The following is a 19,394-nucleotide window of genomic DNA, read 5'->3' on the forward strand; positions in this document are numbered from 1 at the left end:
ACATATTAAAAAAAAAAAAAATCTTGGTTGATGTCATGTGTAAAGTGGCTGCCACCAATACAGTGCACCTTTTAGGAGCATTAATTTAAAAATAATATCCAGGTCATGGCTGACTGGCTCAGTCAGTGAAGCATGTGACTTGTGATCTCTGGGTCATGAGTTCAAGCCCCATGTTGGGCATAAGGATTACTTTAAAAAATAAAAACTTTAAGGGCATTTGCGTGGCTCAGTCAGTTAAGTCCTTGACTCTTGATTTTAGCGTAGGTCATGATCTCAGGGTCTAGGATTGAGTGTGCAGCATTGGGCCCCATATCAGGTACAGCACCTGCTTGGGATTCTCTCTCTCCCTTCCCCCATTCGCCCATGCTCTCTCCTTTTCTCTCTAAACATAATAATAAAATTTTTTTTAAAAATCATACTCAGAACTAGGGAAGTATTGCCCTGCTTGTCACATCTGGAATAAGTTTATTCAGGGCACCAAAGAGTGACAGAGGAGCGCATCCACTGGAGATTGGCTCCTGTGATAACAGAAGTAAAGGTGCACATCTACTGGAGATCAGCTCCTGTGATAACAGAAGTAAAGGTGAAAAGAATTGAGCATGGTACTTAGAGAAGGGGAAAAGACTTAAGAGGTAATGAGGAAGGTCCTTAAAAAAATGAAAGGCTGCTCTGTGGCTAGGGAATTAGATTTCTGTGGCTGAAGTCAGGACTAGGCTTGTGAACAAGCAGCCTAGAGGGGTTTGTGCTCCTCTCAGTGGAGGTGGTCAGGCAGAGGGATAGTCTTAAAGCAGGGCTGCTTGTGGCCGGGAGTCCCGCATTGTTTGTAGACAGTGGCCAACAGAGTATTCCTATGACCAAGCATTGTAGTACTTAATGCTTTATTTAGGTAAGTGCGCGCATTTTGCCTTTCGTAAATGACAATCTAATTACCCCCCCCCCAAACAGTATGATAGCTTAAGGAATTTAATCACTATTGGTTAAAAACCTGAAGAAAACCAAAGTCTTTTTTTCTAGAGGCAGTTTTGTATTTGACACAATTATATCCATTGGGATTTTTTATCATTAGGGAATAGTAAAAGTCAATGCAGTTAGTAGATAAGAATAGGAGAAAACAGAAGTTGGTTACATTTCCTGCCTGTTTCTTGTCTCTGTTGACAGTGTTCTAGTATGATTAACCTAAGCAAAATAATTGGTGTACAGTATTCACATTTAGCTTTCAGTACAGTGTGTCTTCATTTGCAAAGTATTTTTCCTGATGATCCTCCTGGACTTTCCAAGCCCCCTTTTTAGCCTCAACACTACAGCACGTTTTCCATTAATTTAAGGAGAAAGGAGCCTAAACTTTCTTTTCTTACCACTGTCATACTGCCCAGTTTTATCTGCTAATCCAGAAGGGCATTTTGCGCCTGGATTGTCAGTTTCTTGTTCTGTGGTGTTTGGGAATTAGAGAGGAGGAGGGGGATCCCTGGGTGGCTCAGCAATTTAGCCTCTGCCTTCGGCCCAGGGCATGATCCTGGAGTCTGGGATCAAGTCCCACGTCAGGCTGCCTACATGGAGCCTGCCTCTCCCTCCCCCCCTACCCCTGTCTCTCTCTCACGAATAAATAAATAAAATCTTTAAAAAAAAAAAAAAAAAAGACAATTAGAGCTGCCTTTCTATGAAGAACCTCTGGCATCTGCAAGATCTTTTGCCTTTTGCCCTTTGCCCAAGCTTAATAGGAAATTGAAAGATTAGCTGCTTCTGTTCAGGACTGTCATTTTTTGTTTTGTTGTTGTTTTTAAGTATTGAGAAGGATGATTGCTTCCAGACCAAATGTAGACTCTGAGCTCTCAACATGCTCACTCATTGGAGGGTTGTTCTAGAAAGCCTTTACAGGGTTTATTTTTCAAAATACAAACATACAAACCTTTTTACAACAGGTTTAATTTAAATGTCGGACTTATTGACACCCATAAAAGCAAATAAGGGGTCTCTGTTCACTGCTTCTGATCTCAGAATAGTCAGGAAAGATAAGCACTTCCTGATTATAAAAAGAAAGTGTTTTACAATGACCACAGTTTTACTCAGTGATATTGACAGGTATTAAATATGTTGCTGAGGGGGTGGTAGGAGGAAAAGTGAGCACATAAATATGGAAATGATATTTTCTTTCTGCCTAGTTTTTATTTTAATGGGTCCTAAATGTTTCCACGGAGACATCACAAAATCTGTTGGAAAAAAAAAGTACCATCGTGGGTAGCATGAAGATGTATAAGAATCTTAAAATGTCCATGCCTCCTAAAAAATACATATATTTTTTTAGTTAGTGGTTTTAAGAAACTTCAACTATAGCTAACTCTTAAACCCCAGTGCAGATTATAAGATCTGTATAAATATTTGTATCTGTGTAACATTAGAATACTTTTTTTTTGTTTAATACTTTGTTTTCTTAATTCAATATCAAGGGTCTGAATTTCATCTTACCTGTTAATTTGGATTGATGTTACCAAAAATGAAACTGTTTATATTGTAGTAGTTTGAATGTCTTCTTAATTTTTATTAACTTAGAAAATACAGCTGTTATTTTTCTTCACTAGTAATGGCATTATTTCCAACCTTTGATCCCACCCCCACCCGCAATAAAGTTTTTTTCTCAGACACGTGTTTTTATTTACAGTTTAGTGTAGACATGTTTAAAAGACAACCCCAAAGTATAAACTGTATTCTTTTTTTTTTTTTTTTTTTTAAGATTTTATTTATTCATGAGAGACCCAGAGAGAGAGAGAAGCAGGCTCCATGCAGGGAGCCCGATGTGGGACCCAATCCCAGGACTCCAGGATCACGCACACCCTGGGCCAAAGGCAGACCTCTGAGCCACCCAGGGATCCCCTATAAACTGTATTCTAATCCTTAGGTTTACTATGGGGTTCTGATAACCATATTCTGATCAGACTGTGATTTTACTAGGGGGAGATTTTCAATAAACTTTTGGGATTCTGCTATAGCCATCAAAAGTTCCTGCTTTGGTTGATTGTTCACTAGGTCCCAATTCTACATTTCAGAAGACTGTCACCTTGGCATAAATTTGCATTAGAAACTTAGACAAGTAACTATTTCAAGGGGATACTTAGGAACAGAGAACTTATCCTTTTTCCTCTTTGTATTGCAACCTCTGAGCCCCTCCACTTTTTATCTTTTTTATAATTCAGCTAAGATTTGTTTAGAAACAAGGGTTTCCTCTTTAAAAGGGGGTTGGTGGGTGTTGAAAACCATTGATTTAGCCTAAGCAGCTTATGTTTAGGTGTCACCAGGAAGAGGTAACCATTCCTGTCTAGCTTTCAATGCAGTGTTAGAAATATTTTCTGATACAGTTGATACATTAGTTGTCACTCTGGTGTATGTTCAGATTTTCCAAGATAAGAAAAAGTTACAGTTATACTTGCAGGTGATGGAAATTAGATCATGCTATCATATTTACTTCTGTATTTTCTGGCATGTTAAATTAGTACCATATGTTCTTATTAAGAACTTGGGAAACCTAAGAATGCACATAAAAATATGAAGAATTATATCTTGAAAAATGACATGTTACATCCACACTTTGCAATAGCTTAAAATATAATCTGAAAAAGTTTGATCTGGAAGCTTTTTTTTCTCCTGGCTTGTTTGATTAACTGTGCCTGGTCAAAGGTTTAAGGTTGGGTTTTACGGGATTTTTTGTTTTTTGATTTAACTTTCTGTGGGCAGAGTTAGGTTTTTCTGCTTTTTTCCTACCCCTAAAAACAGACTAAATGATACCATTTTGATCTGGTAGCTTTGCAAGGGACCTTATCACAAACATAGGTAAGCCTCATGGGCTCTTGGTACCTCAGGTCCTGTAAACCTTGCCTTGAACCACTAAACTAGCACTGTCTGCTATTGGGTTCCCCTTGTCTTCCTGACCCAGAATAGCCTGAATACACCACTTGACTTGATTCAAGCCTTTTGGCAATGATTATAATTTTTTTAAGATTTTTTTTATTTATTAATAGAGACACAGAGAGAGGCAGAGACACAGGCAGAGGGAGAAGCAGGCTCCATGCAGGGAGCCCGATGCGGGACTCGATCCCAGGTCTCCTGTATCACACCCTGGGCTGCAGGCGGCGCTAAACCGCTGTGCCACCGGGGCTGCCCTATAAATGATTATAATTATGTTTTCTCAGATAATGACTTCTTTGCCTAAGTGAGGTTCCCGGTCATTGAGGTTCTGTCATCCTTCCCCTGAACAGATCCAGCCTATAGATATTTCCTTCCTGAGACAGGCTCACTCTGCCTCGTTTATGCTTTTGGTATGTGACGTAAAGGAGTAGTTTTGGTTTTGGTGTTTGGAGAGAAAAGAGAAATGTGTGTTTGATCGTTTTTCTATATGTTTTCAGTTCATCTGTAGCCTAGGGCTACAGATCTACAGATTTTCATTTCTGCCGTCTGACTCTTGCTTTCTAAGAAAGCATATGAGTAGGAGTTTGGCCAGGATTATTAGTAAAACTTTAGTATTTTGGACCCAATCAGTAGATGTGGGTATAATTTGCAAAGATCAATAGGAAGGAATGTAACTGAATCATTCAGCAGTGAATTTAAATCATTCTCAAAATGTATATTTTAAGCCTAGTTCATCAGGTGGCATATGCTTACCCAAACGCTACTTATTTTCAGTTTTTAATAAAATACTTGAAAATGTTAACTCTGTTATTAATAGGTCATTGAGCTTTGCCCCACATCCTTTAATGGTTCAATGTTTCGTTCATTCTTTCGTTCTTAGACAGAGAGGGAGTGGGGGAGGGGCAGAGTGAGGTTGAGAACCTTAAGCAGGCTCTGCACAGTGCACAAGCCTGCTTGGGATCCTCTTCCTCTGCCCCTCCTCCCACACCTGTCTCCTTGTCTCCCCCCCCTTAACAACAACAACAAAAAACGGTATTTCAACAAAAAATACTGCGTTTGACTCTCTTCAAATTATGTGCCCATTTTTGTTTCTGATTAATAAAACCAAGCATCTTTCAGAATAACTATGTTTTCCTAGCAAACTGGTACTCTTCCTACTAGACCTAATTCACAAGTGTAATTACTTGGTTTAAAGCCCTCCATCTTTTCTCTTGTTCTTCCTCTTCTGTGTCCCACTGCCCGGTGAGTCTACTTAAGATTTTTGGTTGCAAAGAACATGAACCAAAGCTTAAGCAAAAGTGGTCAGGTCCTGAGTCCTCTTCAGCGTCGCCCTCAGCCTTGTTTGGGGTATACATCCAGTGTCTGTAGAGGTGGAATACTCTAATTGGTGGGCCTGAGTCTCACATCTTCTGCTCTAGTGGAAGAAAGACCTCCTAATAACACATCGTTTGCACCAATGATGGCTCCAAGAGGCAGTTTGGCAGGCAAAAAACATCCATCTTTATTCCAGTGTGCTCTGGGTCCTGTCCCTTAGACACGATGGACTGTTGGAGGCAAAAACTGTGTCCTATTCATCAGCACACTGACAAAGTATAGGTTCTCCAAAAATGACTGAATAGGTGAACAGTGGTTCCATCCTATTAAATTGGGTATTCTCCCCCTTATTTTGCCATGAGCTGAAAGGTCTATGGTTTGACTGAAGGGAGCTCTCCTTGGGATATTGGGATAAGGGTGCTGACCTAGTGAAAATGGCCATCCTGATAGCCAAGGAGGCTCAGAAAAAGGACTAGTCACCTGGGGACAAATCTGGAGAGAAAGTAATAAGCCCATCTCTAGATAATTTTTGATGTTCTTGTTGAGGCATCTTCCTCCCTAAGAGTGATTATTGTAAATATTTTGTTTTTAGCTCATTCTCTTCAAAAGGAAACAGCCCTTAATCCATCCTAGATGGTTGATTTCCTATTTACTCTGTTCCTGTACCACAGTTAGTCACTTACAGTTTGGGCCCCTTGTGTAGGTTTCTCATTCAAAGGATTTTTGAGGGGTGCAGAGGAGGCCAGGAGTAATTCTTGTAAAAGTTTTTAAGTATAAATCAAATAGATAACATTGATGAACCCTGAAGCCACCTATTGATACGAAGTTGTTCCTTAACAGCAACAATAAACAACAACAGAAGGTCCTTGAGTTCTTTAATCTTGTTATCCATGATAATCCTAACATTCACAGAATCTTTTGGAGATGTTCTTTCAAGGAATCTTTTGCTTGTTGCAGACCTAGAAAAGCTTGACATTGTCACAGTGGCCCCTTTTAGAAGGGGAGCTCCATGACTAGAGGGTAGGAGTGGGAGGGAGCCTTCTTTGCTTATATTCTTACACTGTGTACCTGTTTTGTAAAGAATGCTTTACTTAAAAAAACAAGAGTCTTTGTAAATGCTTTTGATGATGCTAACACATATGAATGAATGTGTTATTCTAGCTCCAGATGGACAGAATCTTGTTAAGTGACCTCCATAAGTAATACATAGAGGATACCTCCATCTGGGGAGGAGGGCAGATAGAATTCCCCAAATTCATTTCCAATACCAGTAATCTTAACTCAGAGTATTCTACATCTTTCAGTATAAACTTTAACTTAGGTTCCTCCTATTGCCAATCACAAAAAAAAATTTTTTTTGTACAGCATTTTCTGCTATTCACTATTTATATGTCTGTTTAATTCAGCCTAAGTAAACTTGAGATTTACCCTATGGCTGAAATACCACGTTTTATAAATTACAAGTTTCTTGTAACTGAGCTCCTTTATGAGCATACTCACTTTTTCAGAATGCAGGTGTATAAATTGGGTACCTACCATGCAGTGAGGTGCTTCAGCTGGAGGTCTTAAAACAGCTTGATTAGCCATGAGTGGTGGGCACTTAACAATGCGTGATGTATTGTTCGTTAGGAGAATGCGTTTTCCTTTATCCTCAGCTGCAGTTTAACTCCCCGGGTGTTTTCTGTATAGACTGGTAGCTTCAGTGGCGGTGACATTTCCAAATCATTGTGTATTTGTTTTTGCTGAGATGTTGAGCTGCTTATACCCAGGAGGCGGGGAAAACGAGTAATGGCTGCCTTCTGGGCTCATCTCAGAAGTGAAGGACAGACTTGGGAAGTTCCAAAAGAAATGCTGGACTTGGGCCCACAGAGAGTTTATGAAATGAATGGAGAAACAAGATGTCTCTTCTCAGATTTGGGCGTTTGTGGGCATCTGTTTTGATGCCTGGTCTCAGAATTAGCCTGTAACATTTTGTGTATTTCTGAAACATTGATATCAGGTGGTTCTCTCTAAATGACCTGGTTGTGGGAATAGTTTTATTAAGCAATTGACTAAAAATTTTCAAAAAGATGGTTTAAAACAATTTAGCAATAGAATTTCCACAAGAAGTAATGGATTTAGCTTTGAATTGCATATTAATTTGTAACCAAAGTGACTTCTGAGTCCACTATTAAGTAATATGCAGATTGCTGGATGGCAGAGTGTGTGGAGGACACACAAGTCGTGCTTCTTAGCTGCTGAGGATGGGAAAGCTGATCAGTGTATTTTAGTGAAATGTGTTTCTTTTTTGGCTTCAGTTATACTTTGTACTTCATGTAGAGTATTTTGAAACTTCTAAGTTCTGATGACATACCCAAATTCAGAATTTGTAGGAGTTGTTTGTTTGGGTAGGCTTCACTCTTCTCCATTTTTCATAGTTAATATTGATTTTTGGATTAGAATAATAAATGAGGTAACATGATACTGTATTACATTTGGATTAGTTGATTATGGTTGTACTTAAAAATGGTAGTGCTGTTATAGAGTAACACCAGATTTGCATGTATTAAACTTTAATTCCTGTTGCTTTGGCTTTTGGGTTTGCCTCTGGTTTTGGTTTTTGGAACTATTTTATATCCCACAAAATTATTTGGATTATTACATTGATGATAAATTCTTACCATATTTTATAGGAAACATTTATGGTCACATGGAAGCCATACAAATAACTAATTTTATTTTTTGTTTTTTAAGGAACTTGGGGAAGTGGATCTAAATTTCTGCTTTAATGTATTAGGTCATTTAAATAATTTTTCAGTCCCTTCACACATACATATAAGCTTTTCATTTTTCAAGAGGATCCCCTAAAGTCTGTAACACAGTTATCATCTGCCCTGATGCTGAGTACCTTTGTCCAGGTGTGGTGCTGGCTGGGGGGTGAGCTGCACAACCATTGAGACCATTAGTGTCTTTAGTTTGGAATAGTATTTGGAAGCATTGAAAGATATTTAAGAATGTTATAGCAGTGTGCAGGACAGTTCCCAGAAAACAAAAACTTCTTTTCCCTGGCACTCAAAATTAATATGGTAATGATGCTGAAACGGTGAAAATTTTTCTGTTTTCAGAGGCTCAACATCACAAGGAGAAAAGCACTCACACTTGATTTTTAAGATAATCGGTTGGTATTTTTAACCTAATTCTCAACTTTAAAAAAAAAAAAAAACAGTTTGATGATGAACTTAAATTCTAATTAGAAATGTGCCAGATTAGACTCATAGTTGATCTATAACATAAAATGTCCTGTTAAAAATAGAAAAGATCAGAGAGCACTTACTTTGCCTGCCTGCTTTAAGTAATCAGAACATATTAGATAAGGATATATACTCACCTTCTTTGTCTGCGGGCCAAGGTTTGTGGTCCTACCATCAGTGGAACTAGGAAATATTACAAGTTGTACGTGTTTTGACTTGACTTAAATTTTTTTTTCCAATAGAAACTATGTTCCAACTTCCTGTCAACAATCTTGGCAGTTTAAGAAAAGCCCGGAAAACTGTGAAAAAAATACTTAGTGACATTGGGTTGGAATACTGTAAAGAACACATAGAAGTAAGTAGCATGCCATTTTTTAATTTTAACATGACTCAGCTTCTGATCCATTACTTTGTGTCAGCAGTCGGGATGGTTAATTCTTAGTTGTGATTCTGAATTGTAACTGCAGCATTAGCTTCACCAGAGCTTTCTCAGTTGGCTTTAACTTGTTTCCTTCTCCCTAAAATGGGCTTTTTCATCTTTGCATCATGAAGCAAAAGCAGTTCCACTGGTGAGGATGTAACTAGGTGCTTTAAAATTGTTTCTAAATTCAGATCTTTAGAACAACCCCTGGGGGGAGATATAGGAATTCTTATCTCCAATTTACAATGAAGAACTGGTAAAGATAGAGGTCCACCTCACAGCTGAGCTTATGGCAGGGTCTGTCTGCAGGAGTCCAGAGCCTGTTCTCATTCTGATGTGCCTGAGTGTTCTGGTTCACCTTCTGATTGTTGAGGCATGGTAGTTTGGGTGCTTGTTGTCTCTTTCCTTAGGATTTGAGCATTTTGTTGGCCCTTTTGACCCATCATACATATTATCTTCCCCTTGTGTAACAGTTTGGACTTTTGCAAACTGTTTTTCTAACTTTTTTTTCTATGAGCTTTTTAACAGCCCTGTGGGATAGCCAATGTACTAGTCTCCTCCTTTTCCAGATCTCATTGCTCCAGGTCTTGTGGTTTAGTTGGTCAAAGCCTCCGGTTGAAATATTTAAAGCTGTTTTCCCCACTAGCCTTTAAGTTACAACTGTCAGGGACCATAACCATACTTGTCCATCCATGTATAACCAGCACCTTGTACAGTGCTGGGTACATAATAGGCATTCATGAAATGTTTGGATGGAATTGAGAGTTAAAAAGCAATTTCCTTCATGTAACAGGTTTTCTGTTCCTGATTCCCATGAATAATACTGGGGGAGTGGGGGGGGTATATCGTGAAGACTGAAGCTTCTCAAAAGTGGGCTTCTCTAGTTTTGTTGTCCCCAGTGTGGAAGTCCAGCCCCTCAAATTCAGGTGGATCTACCCAGTGAAACAGTCCATCCACTTCCACTTTGCACTCAGTGGAGTAATCTGCACAAGAATAAATAATGAAAATGATAAGGTATCTTTTCTATCCTGCATTTGATGTGTTCCTCCCATTACACCCTCTGGAATTTATAAATACTTGATTTTCCCACACTGAACTGTGAACCTTTTAGAAGCCAAGGGGAATTTTCTCCTAAGACTTTGTATCTTCCTGGCCTGGAGAAAAACGGACCATAAAATTTTTACATAAGTATAAATTTAACATAATACTACTGAACTCTCTTCGAATAGCTTTCTTTCTTCCTTTTGTGGGCTCAGAAATCCCAAGTTTTCTTCCCCATCCATTTCTACCCCCTTTTCCCCTGAGAAACAGAATATCATCACATCCATGCTGCTCTGAGCAAATGTTGCTAGCTTATACTCCATTCTAATACTATAACTGATGAGTTACAACACTCTAATGAAAGGAGCTTTGGTATTAATATGTGGCTGAATTTTTTTTTTACTTAATTAGAACTTCCAGTGGTTTCCTTGGAAACCTGGCTGACCATTAGGGGAATGTTTGGTTGTTAGAAAATGTCGAATGCGACTTCCATATGCCTTTTTGTATTTCCTAAGAGCCTTATCATCCTAGTTTAGTTCTTGCTGGGGTTGGTTCTTCTGTCTCCCCAGCTATAGCTGAGAGATGGGATTTATAAGTAAGATTGGGCTAGAGTTGATATCACTGTGTTTTTGTAAACTTCTTTCACTGTTTTCTAGGATTTTAAACAGTTTGAACCTAATGACTTTTATTTGAAAAACACTACATGGGAGGATGTAGGACTATGGGACCCTTCACTTACAAAAAATCAGGTAAGTAGCACCAAGGACTTCCCCAAGTGGCAACATCCTTGGTGCACTGCACTCCCTTTTTAGCTCTAAGCCTTACATAGTGATGCATTGATTTGTGGGCAGCAGCCTAGTATGGAAAATGTCAAAATTATTTCATATTTTCCTAAGTGGCAGGGAAAACTGGGAAGAATTTGTCTTTTTTGTCATTGGACCAGAAATTAAGTCAAAAACAAACAGGAAATTTTGTTACTTAAATGTTCTAAGGTCCTACTGTATATCAACACTATGTCAGCAGTACTTTGGCTCTTCTATTTCTAAAATGTCCCCTCCAACATTCTGTTCATCCAAGCTATCCATCATTTTTTGTGTCTGTCACAGTTTGTGTTATTTCTGGAGAGGGTGTTTTTTTCTGTGTTGGTGTCATCCAACCTCTCTGGGGCAGGGGCTCTGGGGTTGCTAAGCCAGCACATAGGGAAGGGGATGGGTACCTTTGTCTGATAGAGGTGTAACTTAAGTTTTTACAATTTGGGATTAAAAACACTGTTAGGTAGTCCAAGGCACCAGTGATAGCAAGTGTCAGCAGGTGAAGATGTGACAGAAAAAAGGTGGTACAGGTGGGATTTCTTGTTCCACAGGGTGAAATGATTGTCACTGCAGACTTTACCATTACCTAGTTCTGTAGTGGTTGTAGTTCTATAGTTATTGATATGTTTATTGGAATATACTAAGGCAGGGATTTTAAACTTTTAAACTCTGCCTCAGACATTTGAGAGTATAGGGCAGCCCTGGTGGCTCAGCAGTTTGGCACCACTTTCGGCCCAGGTTGTGATTCTGGAGACCTGGGATCGAGTCCCACATTGGGCTCCCTACATGGAGCCTGCTTCTCCCTCTGCCTGTGTCTCTGCCTCTCTCTGCGCCTGTCTCTCATGAATAAATAATAAAATCTTTAAAAAAAAATAATAATAAATTTGAGTATAGTTATATGGTTTTTTTCCTGTCTGTACCCCAGAAAAAATTACATTAACCAGAAGTCTTCAAATGTAAAGGCTTTCCAGTGGGATGTGTCACTTAATTCGGTTTTATGAATCCCAAAGTTTCACATTCTAACACTAAATAAGGATTGAGCTTTAAGGAGACGTGGAGTATTTTATTTTGCGTCAAGCCAGTTATCTGAAGCAAAGTAGGTTTCTAGGAAGGAAAGATAATCTCTTGCCCAGCTTGTGTTTCACCAGTCTTCAAAGGACAAACTGCACAAGTGCTAATGAGCATAATTTTGGAAGTTACTCTTTGATATCAGTATATTCTGCAATACTTTATTGGCTTTTTAACACCATGCACTCCTTATAGTCTATAGGAAATTTTTATATAACTTCTTAATTTGAATCAAAGCAGCTGTCACTTCATTAGTTCTTTTGAAGCTGCTCTTACTTGAGAAGAGAGAGCATGGCTTATAAAAGAAAGCCGACTTTTCAAATCGGTAGCTTTTTGATTAGTAATGAAATCTAAATACTACACTGTACTTCGATCAGAGGGAAAAAGTGTTTTGAGATTTTTGAAGATTTTGCATGATGGAAAGGATAAAAGGTGCATCTTGGTACCTTACTGCCTAATTGCACTACAGCCCTCTGGGCCCTGCGTTTTACTGAATAGTAAATGTGAAACCTTTAGCAACTTACTGTTTCATGGAGTGAGATTGATTTCACAGTGTTTATTCTTGTTGTTTCTAACTGTAAAATGTTTATCTTTGAAACCATTTGTCTTTGGCTTCTCTAAAACCAATCAGCAAACGTGACCTTGATCTTTTCTAAACACTGAGGGGAAACTTAGAGTTGAGGTTTTTATTTATACTCTGGAACCGAAACAGCTTTCTCATTTGGGTTTATATTTTATAAATTAATTTTACAAAAGGAAAAAAATTAGATCAATGCATTCCAGGTTGGTTCTAAAAATAGCATTCTATCTCTATTAGAAATAGAGAACATCTGGGGAATAAAATCTAGAACCTGTTACTACCTATCTTAAATGGCATTCTAATGACAGTTTTTGTCTTTTCTTTAGGACTACCGGACGAAACCTTTTTGCTGCAGTGCTTGTCCATTTTCTTCAAAATTCTTCTCTGCCTACAAAAGTCATTTCCGGAATGTCCATAGTGAAGACTTTGAAAATAGGATTCTCCTTAATTGCCCCTACTGTACCTTCAATGCAGACAAAAAGACTTTGGAAACACACATTAAAATATTTCACGCTCCAAACGCCAGCGCACCAAGTAGCAGCCTCAGCACTTTCAAAGATAAAAGCAAAAATGATGGCCTTAAACCTAAGCAGGCTGACAGTGTAGAACAAGCTGTTTATTACTGTAAGAAGTGCACTTACCGAGATCCTCTTTATGAAATCGTTAGGAAGCACATTTACAGGGAACATTTTCAGCACGTGGCAGCGCCTTACATAGCAAAGGCAGGTGAGAAGTCGCTCAACGGTGCAGTCCCTTTAGGTTCAAATGCCCGGGAAGAGAGTAGTATTCACTGCAAGAGATGCCTTTTCATGCCAAAGTCCTATGAAGCTTTGGTACAACATGTCATCGAAGACCATGAACGCATAGGCTATCAGGTCACTGCCATGATTGGGCACACAAATGTGGTGGTTCCCCGATCCAAACCCTTGATGCTAATTGCTCCCAAACCTCAAGATAAGAAGGGCATGGGACTCCAATCAAGAATTGGTTCCCTTGCTTCTGGAAATGTCCGGTCTTTGCCATCACAGCAGATGGTAAATCGACTCTCAATACCAAAGCCTAACTTAAATTCTACAGGAGTCAACATGATGTCCAATGTTCACCTACAGCAGAATAACTATGGAGTCAAATCTGTAGGCCAGGGCTATGGCGTTGGTCAGTCAATGAGACTGGGGCTAGGTGGCAATGCACCAGTTTCCATCCCTCAGCAGTCTCAATCTGTGAAGCAGTTACTTCCAAGTGGAAATGGAAGATCTTATGGGCTTGGGTCAGAGCAAAGGTCCCAGGCACCAGCAAGATACTCCCTGCAGTCTGCTAATGCCTCTTCTCTCTCATCAGGCCAGTTAAAGTCTCCCTCCCTCTCCCAGTCACAGGCATCCAGAGTATTAGGTCAGTCCAGTTCCAAACCTACTGCAGCTGCCACGGGCCCTCCCCCAGCCAATACTTCCTCAACTCAAAAGTGGAAAATATGTACAATCTGTAATGAGCTTTTTCCTGAAAATGTGTATAGTGTGCACTTCGAAAAAGAACATAAAGCTGAGAAAGTCCCAGCAGTAGCCAACTACATTATGAAAATACACAATTTTACTAGCAAATGCCTCTACTGTAATCGTTATTTGCCCACAGATACCCTGCTCAACCATATGTTAATTCATGGTCTGTCTTGTCCATACTGCCGCTCAACTTTCAATGATGTGGAAAAGATGGCGGCACACATGCGGATGGTTCACATTGATGAAGAGATGGGACCTAAAACAGATTCTACTTTGAGTTTTGATTTGACATTGCAGCAGGGTAGTCACACTAATATCCATCTCCTTGTAACAACATACAACCTAAGGGATGCCCCAGCTGAATCTGTTGCTTACCATGCCCAAAATAACCCTCCGGTCCCTCCAAAGCCACAGCCAAAAGTTCAGGAAAAGGCAGATATCCCTGTTAAAAGTTCACCTCAAGCTGCAGTGCCCTATAAAAAAGATGTTGGGAAAACCCTTTGCCCTCTTTGCTTTTCAATCCTTAAAGGACCCATATCTGATGCACTTGCACATCACCTACGAGAGAGGCACCAAGTTATTCAGACGGTTCATCCCGTGGAAAAAAAGCTCACCTACAAATGCATCCATTGCCTTGGTGTATACACCAGCAACATGACCGCCTCGACTATCACTCTGCATCTAGTTCACTGCAGGGGTGTTGGAAAGACCCAGAATGGCCAGGATAAGACAAATGCACCCTCTCGGCTTAATCAGTCACCGGGCCTGGCACCTGTCAAACGCACTTATGAGCAAGTGGAATTTCCCTTGCTGAAAAAGCGAAAGTTAGATGATGATAGCGATTCACCCAGCTTCTTTGAAGAGAAGCCTGAGGAGCCTGTTGTTTTAGCTTTAGACCCCAAGGGTCATGAAGATGATTCCTATGAAGCCAGGAAAAGCTTCCTAACAAAGTATTTCAACAAACAGCCCTATCCCACCAGGAGAGAAATTGAGAAGCTAGCTGCCAGTTTGTGGTTGTGGAAGAGTGATATTGCTTCCCATTTTAGTAACAAGAGGAAGAAGTGTGTCCGAGACTGTGAAAAGTATAAGCCTGGTGTGTTACTGGGCTTCAACATGAAAGAACTCAATAAAGTTAAGCACGAGATGGATTTTGATGCTGAGTGGCTGTTTGAGAATCATGACGAGAAGGATTCCAGAGTCAATGCTAGTAAAACTGCCGACAAAAAGCTCAGCCTTGGGAAGGAAGAGGACAGCTCCTCAGACAGTTTTGAAAATTTGGAAGAAGAATCCAATGGAAGTGGTAGCCCTTTTGACCCTGTGTTTGAAGTTGAGCCTAAAATCCCTAATGATAACCCAGAGGAACACCTACCGAAGGTCATTTCTGAGGATGCTTTAGAATCTGAGGAGAAGCTAGACCAAAAAGAGGAGGATGGTTCAAAATATGAAACTATTCATTTGACTGAGGAACCAACCAAACTAATGCACGATGCTTCTGACAGTGAGGTTGACCAAGACGATGTTGTTGAGTGGAAAGATGGTGCTTCTCCATCTGAGAGTGGCCCTGGTTCCCAACAGGTGTCAGACTTTGAGGACAACACATGTGAAATGAAAGCAGGAACCTGGTCTGATGAGTCTTCCCAGAGTGAAGATGCAAGAAGCAGTAAGCCAGCTGCCAAAAAAAAGGCTACCATGCAAGGTGACAGAGAGCAGTTGAAATGGAAGAATAGTTCCTATGGAAAAGTTGAAGGGTTTTGGTCCAAGGACCAGTCACAGTGGAAGAACGCATCTGAAAGTGATGAGCGCTTATCCAACCCACAGATTGAGTGGCAGAGTAGCACAATGGACAGTGAGGATGGGGAGCAGTTTGACAGCATGACTGACGGGGTCGCTGAGCCCATGCATGGCAGCCTGACCGGAGTGAAACTGAGCAGCCAGCAGGCGTAAGTGCCAGCTCCTCTGGCCTTGGGGACCGCTTCGCGCTGCCGCCTGGAACTCGGCGCCCCCTGCGGCGGGACTGCAAAGCTCTGTTCTAACTGGTACTGCCTCTTGAGCACTGCGTCATCAGGCTGTGGGGAGGTGTGGCCGCTGCTAACCCCAGTGGTTATTTCTGAGTCTATGACACATGATTGGCTGATCTCGCTTCAGAACTTGCTGTGACAGACAGAGTAAATAAATGTGAAAAACCAATAAGCTGGTGGCTCACGAACGCACATGAGGAAAAGCAAAGGTTTATTTTATCTGCCTTCTCAACATTTCTTTCCCTCTGTAAAATGTCTGGTGGGATGTTCTTGGGAGGCGTTATCCTGATTCACAAGGTAGTATAGGGCCAACATACAAGCTACCAGTCCAATGTGTATAGTAGACTTTGGGGAAAATCAATTTTTTTTCATGTATTCATTCTGAATAGTTGAAATGTATATTTGTACAGTCTTTTAGACCTATTCAAGTGATGCCTATGATATTGTTATTGTGTACCCATCCTAGATTTGTTTCTTTTTTTAGTGTTGCCCTTGCTGTGTAATAAACGCTATATCTAGTTTACCTAGCAAAAGCTTGAAACTGCGCTAGTATGGACTTTTGGACAGACTTAGTTTTTGCACATAACCTTGTACAATCTTGCAACAGAGGCCAGCCACATAAGATATATATCTGGACTCTCTTGTATCATAGAATTTTTCTTGTTCTGAATATCCTTGACATTACAGCTGACAGAAACAAAAACTGGTATTTCAGATCTGTTTTCTGAAATCTTTTAAGCTAAAAATCACATGCAAGAATTGACTTTGCAGCTACTAATTTTGACACCTTTTAGACCTGTATGAAAGTGTGTTGTGTTGAAGCAGCAAACCAATGAGTGCTGCATTTTGAATATTTAGTTTTATCTTTAGTTAAACACCACCCGGTGTATTCATTTATACCATCTAATATGAGACACACTGTTGTAGTATGTATAATTTTGTGATCTTTATTTCCCTTTGTATTCATTTTAAGCATCTAAATAAATTGCTGTATTGTGCTTAATGTAAATATTTGCTTTATTACACATTACAGTCCTATGTGTCCATTAGGTCTTGTGCCAGCAGATGCCATGGCTCACTTTCAGCAGAGGCGGAAGCCACGGCCACCAAGGAAACTTACAGAGAAGACAAGCAAGATGTGCCATTGGCATTAAGAATGCTTTCTCTCAAGGCACCTGTTACAAATTCTTTTGGTTTTGTTTTGTCATTTTCCTTTTTAACTGCAAAAATAAACATCCTTGAGTTTTTCAGTTCCCCTTTTGTTAAGGAGTGGAGCCTGCTTATATATGTAAATGTGTCAATGATAAAAGGATGTAAACAAATTGGCATTAATTTGCAAGCAGAATATTAATGCCCTGGCGTTCTTTCTTCTAAAGGAAGTAAATGTTAGTTTTCACCTTATAACGGGCACAGTTGTACTAAACAGGCAACTACTCTCTGCTTTTGTTGTAATTCTCTTGACCATCTTGCCATTAAAAAGGCTTTGGAGATCACACACTTTAAAGGGCTGTTAAGATGGAAGGAGCTAGAATATTTACTACCTGGGTTCCCAAGAGCAGCTCAGACTAAAGATTGGAAGGGTACAAGGAGGCAGTATTAAGCCCCATTTTTTCTTAATTACAAAACCCATGGACACCTCCAATCCATGCAGAGGGCAGAAGCCTAGCAAGCACTTCTCGGGGACATTGGTCTAAATAAAGAGTTCTTAAGTGGCTGGCTTCCATAATTTCTAAGACTCCTTCCAAAAGACAGCTATAACATTAACAAGACCAAAGAAAGTTGACCAACCTCCTTCTAAAATGTTAATGTCCTGCTTCTCAAAAACTACAGGAGTAAGTACAATAGCCCAGAACCTTTAGGGCAGTCGGGGGCTAGCATGGAGTTATTTTAAGTCTGTTCTACAAGAGATTATAAATTCTATAGATAACAAGCTAATGATATTTAAGACAGGGTGTCCACAACTAAGATGCCACAGATTATCAAATCAGAAGAACTGGCACTGAGAAAGCTGGTCTCTTAAAAGATAGTAATAGCAGCTGACTTGAAGCCCTCTCCACCCCTGGTTTCAAATAGTCTGCCTAACAAATGAACAGGGAAGAACGAAGCCTGGGTTTGTGAGGCCTACGTGAAGTTCTAAAGAGACGCATAGAATAAGGGAGGGAATAAGTTCCTGGTTGGACACTTGAGCAGAGACAGATGAACATGCTTCCTCACTAAGGTGGTGGGAACGGGCATTCTTGACATTCAAAAAAGAATTTAGCCACCTAAGAATTGGAAATAAAGAAGATCCCCAACTAACGATGTTGCAGAAGCCCTAAAAGTGTTTCAATAAAAGCCATTTTAAAAGAATGTTGTTGCTACTGTTTGCTTTTGGAAAAATCTGGAAATAAAAGCCGTGGCAATCTGCCACCTTCTAATTAGGGAATGTAACCGTAGACTGAACAATTCTGTAAATTTTCTTCCCAGGGAACTTTATGTCCTGACTTTCTTGTGGCCCTGAGTTTCAGCCTGACTAGCAGCATGATTTCTCTCCCTTTTCAGCACATTGAGGCACTTCTCCCATCCTTGGTCTCCATCAAATAGCTCTTTGTCTTCTCAAGGTGTAAGCAGAAAAGGATCTACCCCTTTGATTGCCCCATAGTTGTGTATCCAATCCCAACGCCTGCCCATTTGTAAAGACGGATACTTTTTTCAGAAGAGAACAAAACAAGCGCCAGATTTGAAAATGATCTTTCAGAGATTGGGGGATGCCCCAAGTGAACCACCACTGGAAGCCATTAAACTTGCTTTTGTCAAGTGAGCACTGCTATGGTGGTTTCCCTACCTCAACCCCAGACTGCCAGTATCAAACCCTCAAGATGGAGACCCCAAAATCCTAAGGGATTCTATGCCACGGAAGCTTGAGAATCACTTAGTTTGCATGATGGATAATACTAATGATATCAAGTAGAATATATTAAATACAGACTCACAGAGCATCAGGTCAGCCTTTTGCCCCTTCCTCAGGCAATGGTCTTTTCTATCCATTGTGATCCTTATTTCTAACCTACCCTGTTGCTCACTGGGTTGGCACCAACTGCAAACATGTTTCACCGAAGTGTTGAGCCCCCAGAAGACGAAATAAAGGGAAGAGGTTGCTTGCACCGTTCTGAAATGGCATTCCAACATACCAGTGGTCAGTTGGCCACCACGAGGTGTGCTGTAGACAAAGCTTGATAAACTCTTGGTGGTGTATCCACTTAGAGGATCCCTCATTTTCTGTCAATCACTACTAGGTTAGCTTAAAACCGATCCAAACTTGCACCAAAGGGGGGGTCTCCATTTGCATCCTGCTACTTCCCATCAACATACTCCATACTCCAAATAACTTTTAACATTCACTAGGACTTGAATCTAAGTGGAATTGCAAATTAGGTGGGAGTTGTGTTCCAAAAAATCAGCATATAAGATGAAAGTTGCATGTGCTGGAAATCATCCAGTCCTGATTTCAAAGTGCTCCAAATAAGAGGACGGAGGAAGG

General features: G+C 40.1%; 1 protein-coding gene across 4 annotated transcripts in view; it reads left to right on the forward strand.

The window, feature by feature from the left end:
• Window positions 1-18,223, forward strand: part of ADNP (activity dependent neuroprotector homeobox) — a 33,198-nt gene extending 14,975 nt beyond the window's left edge. For 3 of the 4 annotated variants that reach the window (XM_072735570.1, XM_072735571.1, XM_072735572.1), the window contains 3 exons: window positions 8,684-8,796; window positions 10,560-10,652; window positions 12,690-18,223. In XM_072735570.1, the coding sequence (XP_072591671.1) occupies window positions 8,689-8,796; window positions 10,560-10,652; window positions 12,690-15,800 (3,312 nt within the window). In that variant the 5' untranslated portion in view covers window positions 8,684-8,688 and the 3' untranslated portion in view covers window positions 15,801-18,223. Of the gene's footprint in view, window positions 1-8,320; window positions 8,369-8,683; window positions 8,797-10,559; window positions 10,653-12,689 lie in introns of those variants that run through there. The other variant, XM_026014758.2, reaches the window with a different exon arrangement.
• The last annotated feature ends 1,171 nt before the right edge of the window (window positions 18,224-19,394 follow it).

Source organism: Vulpes vulpes, chromosome 14 (assembly GCF_048418805.1).
Source record: "Vulpes vulpes isolate BD-2025 chromosome 14, VulVul3, whole genome shotgun sequence".
In the NCBI taxonomy this organism is placed as follows: domain Eukaryota; kingdom Metazoa; phylum Chordata; class Mammalia; order Carnivora; family Canidae; genus Vulpes; species Vulpes vulpes.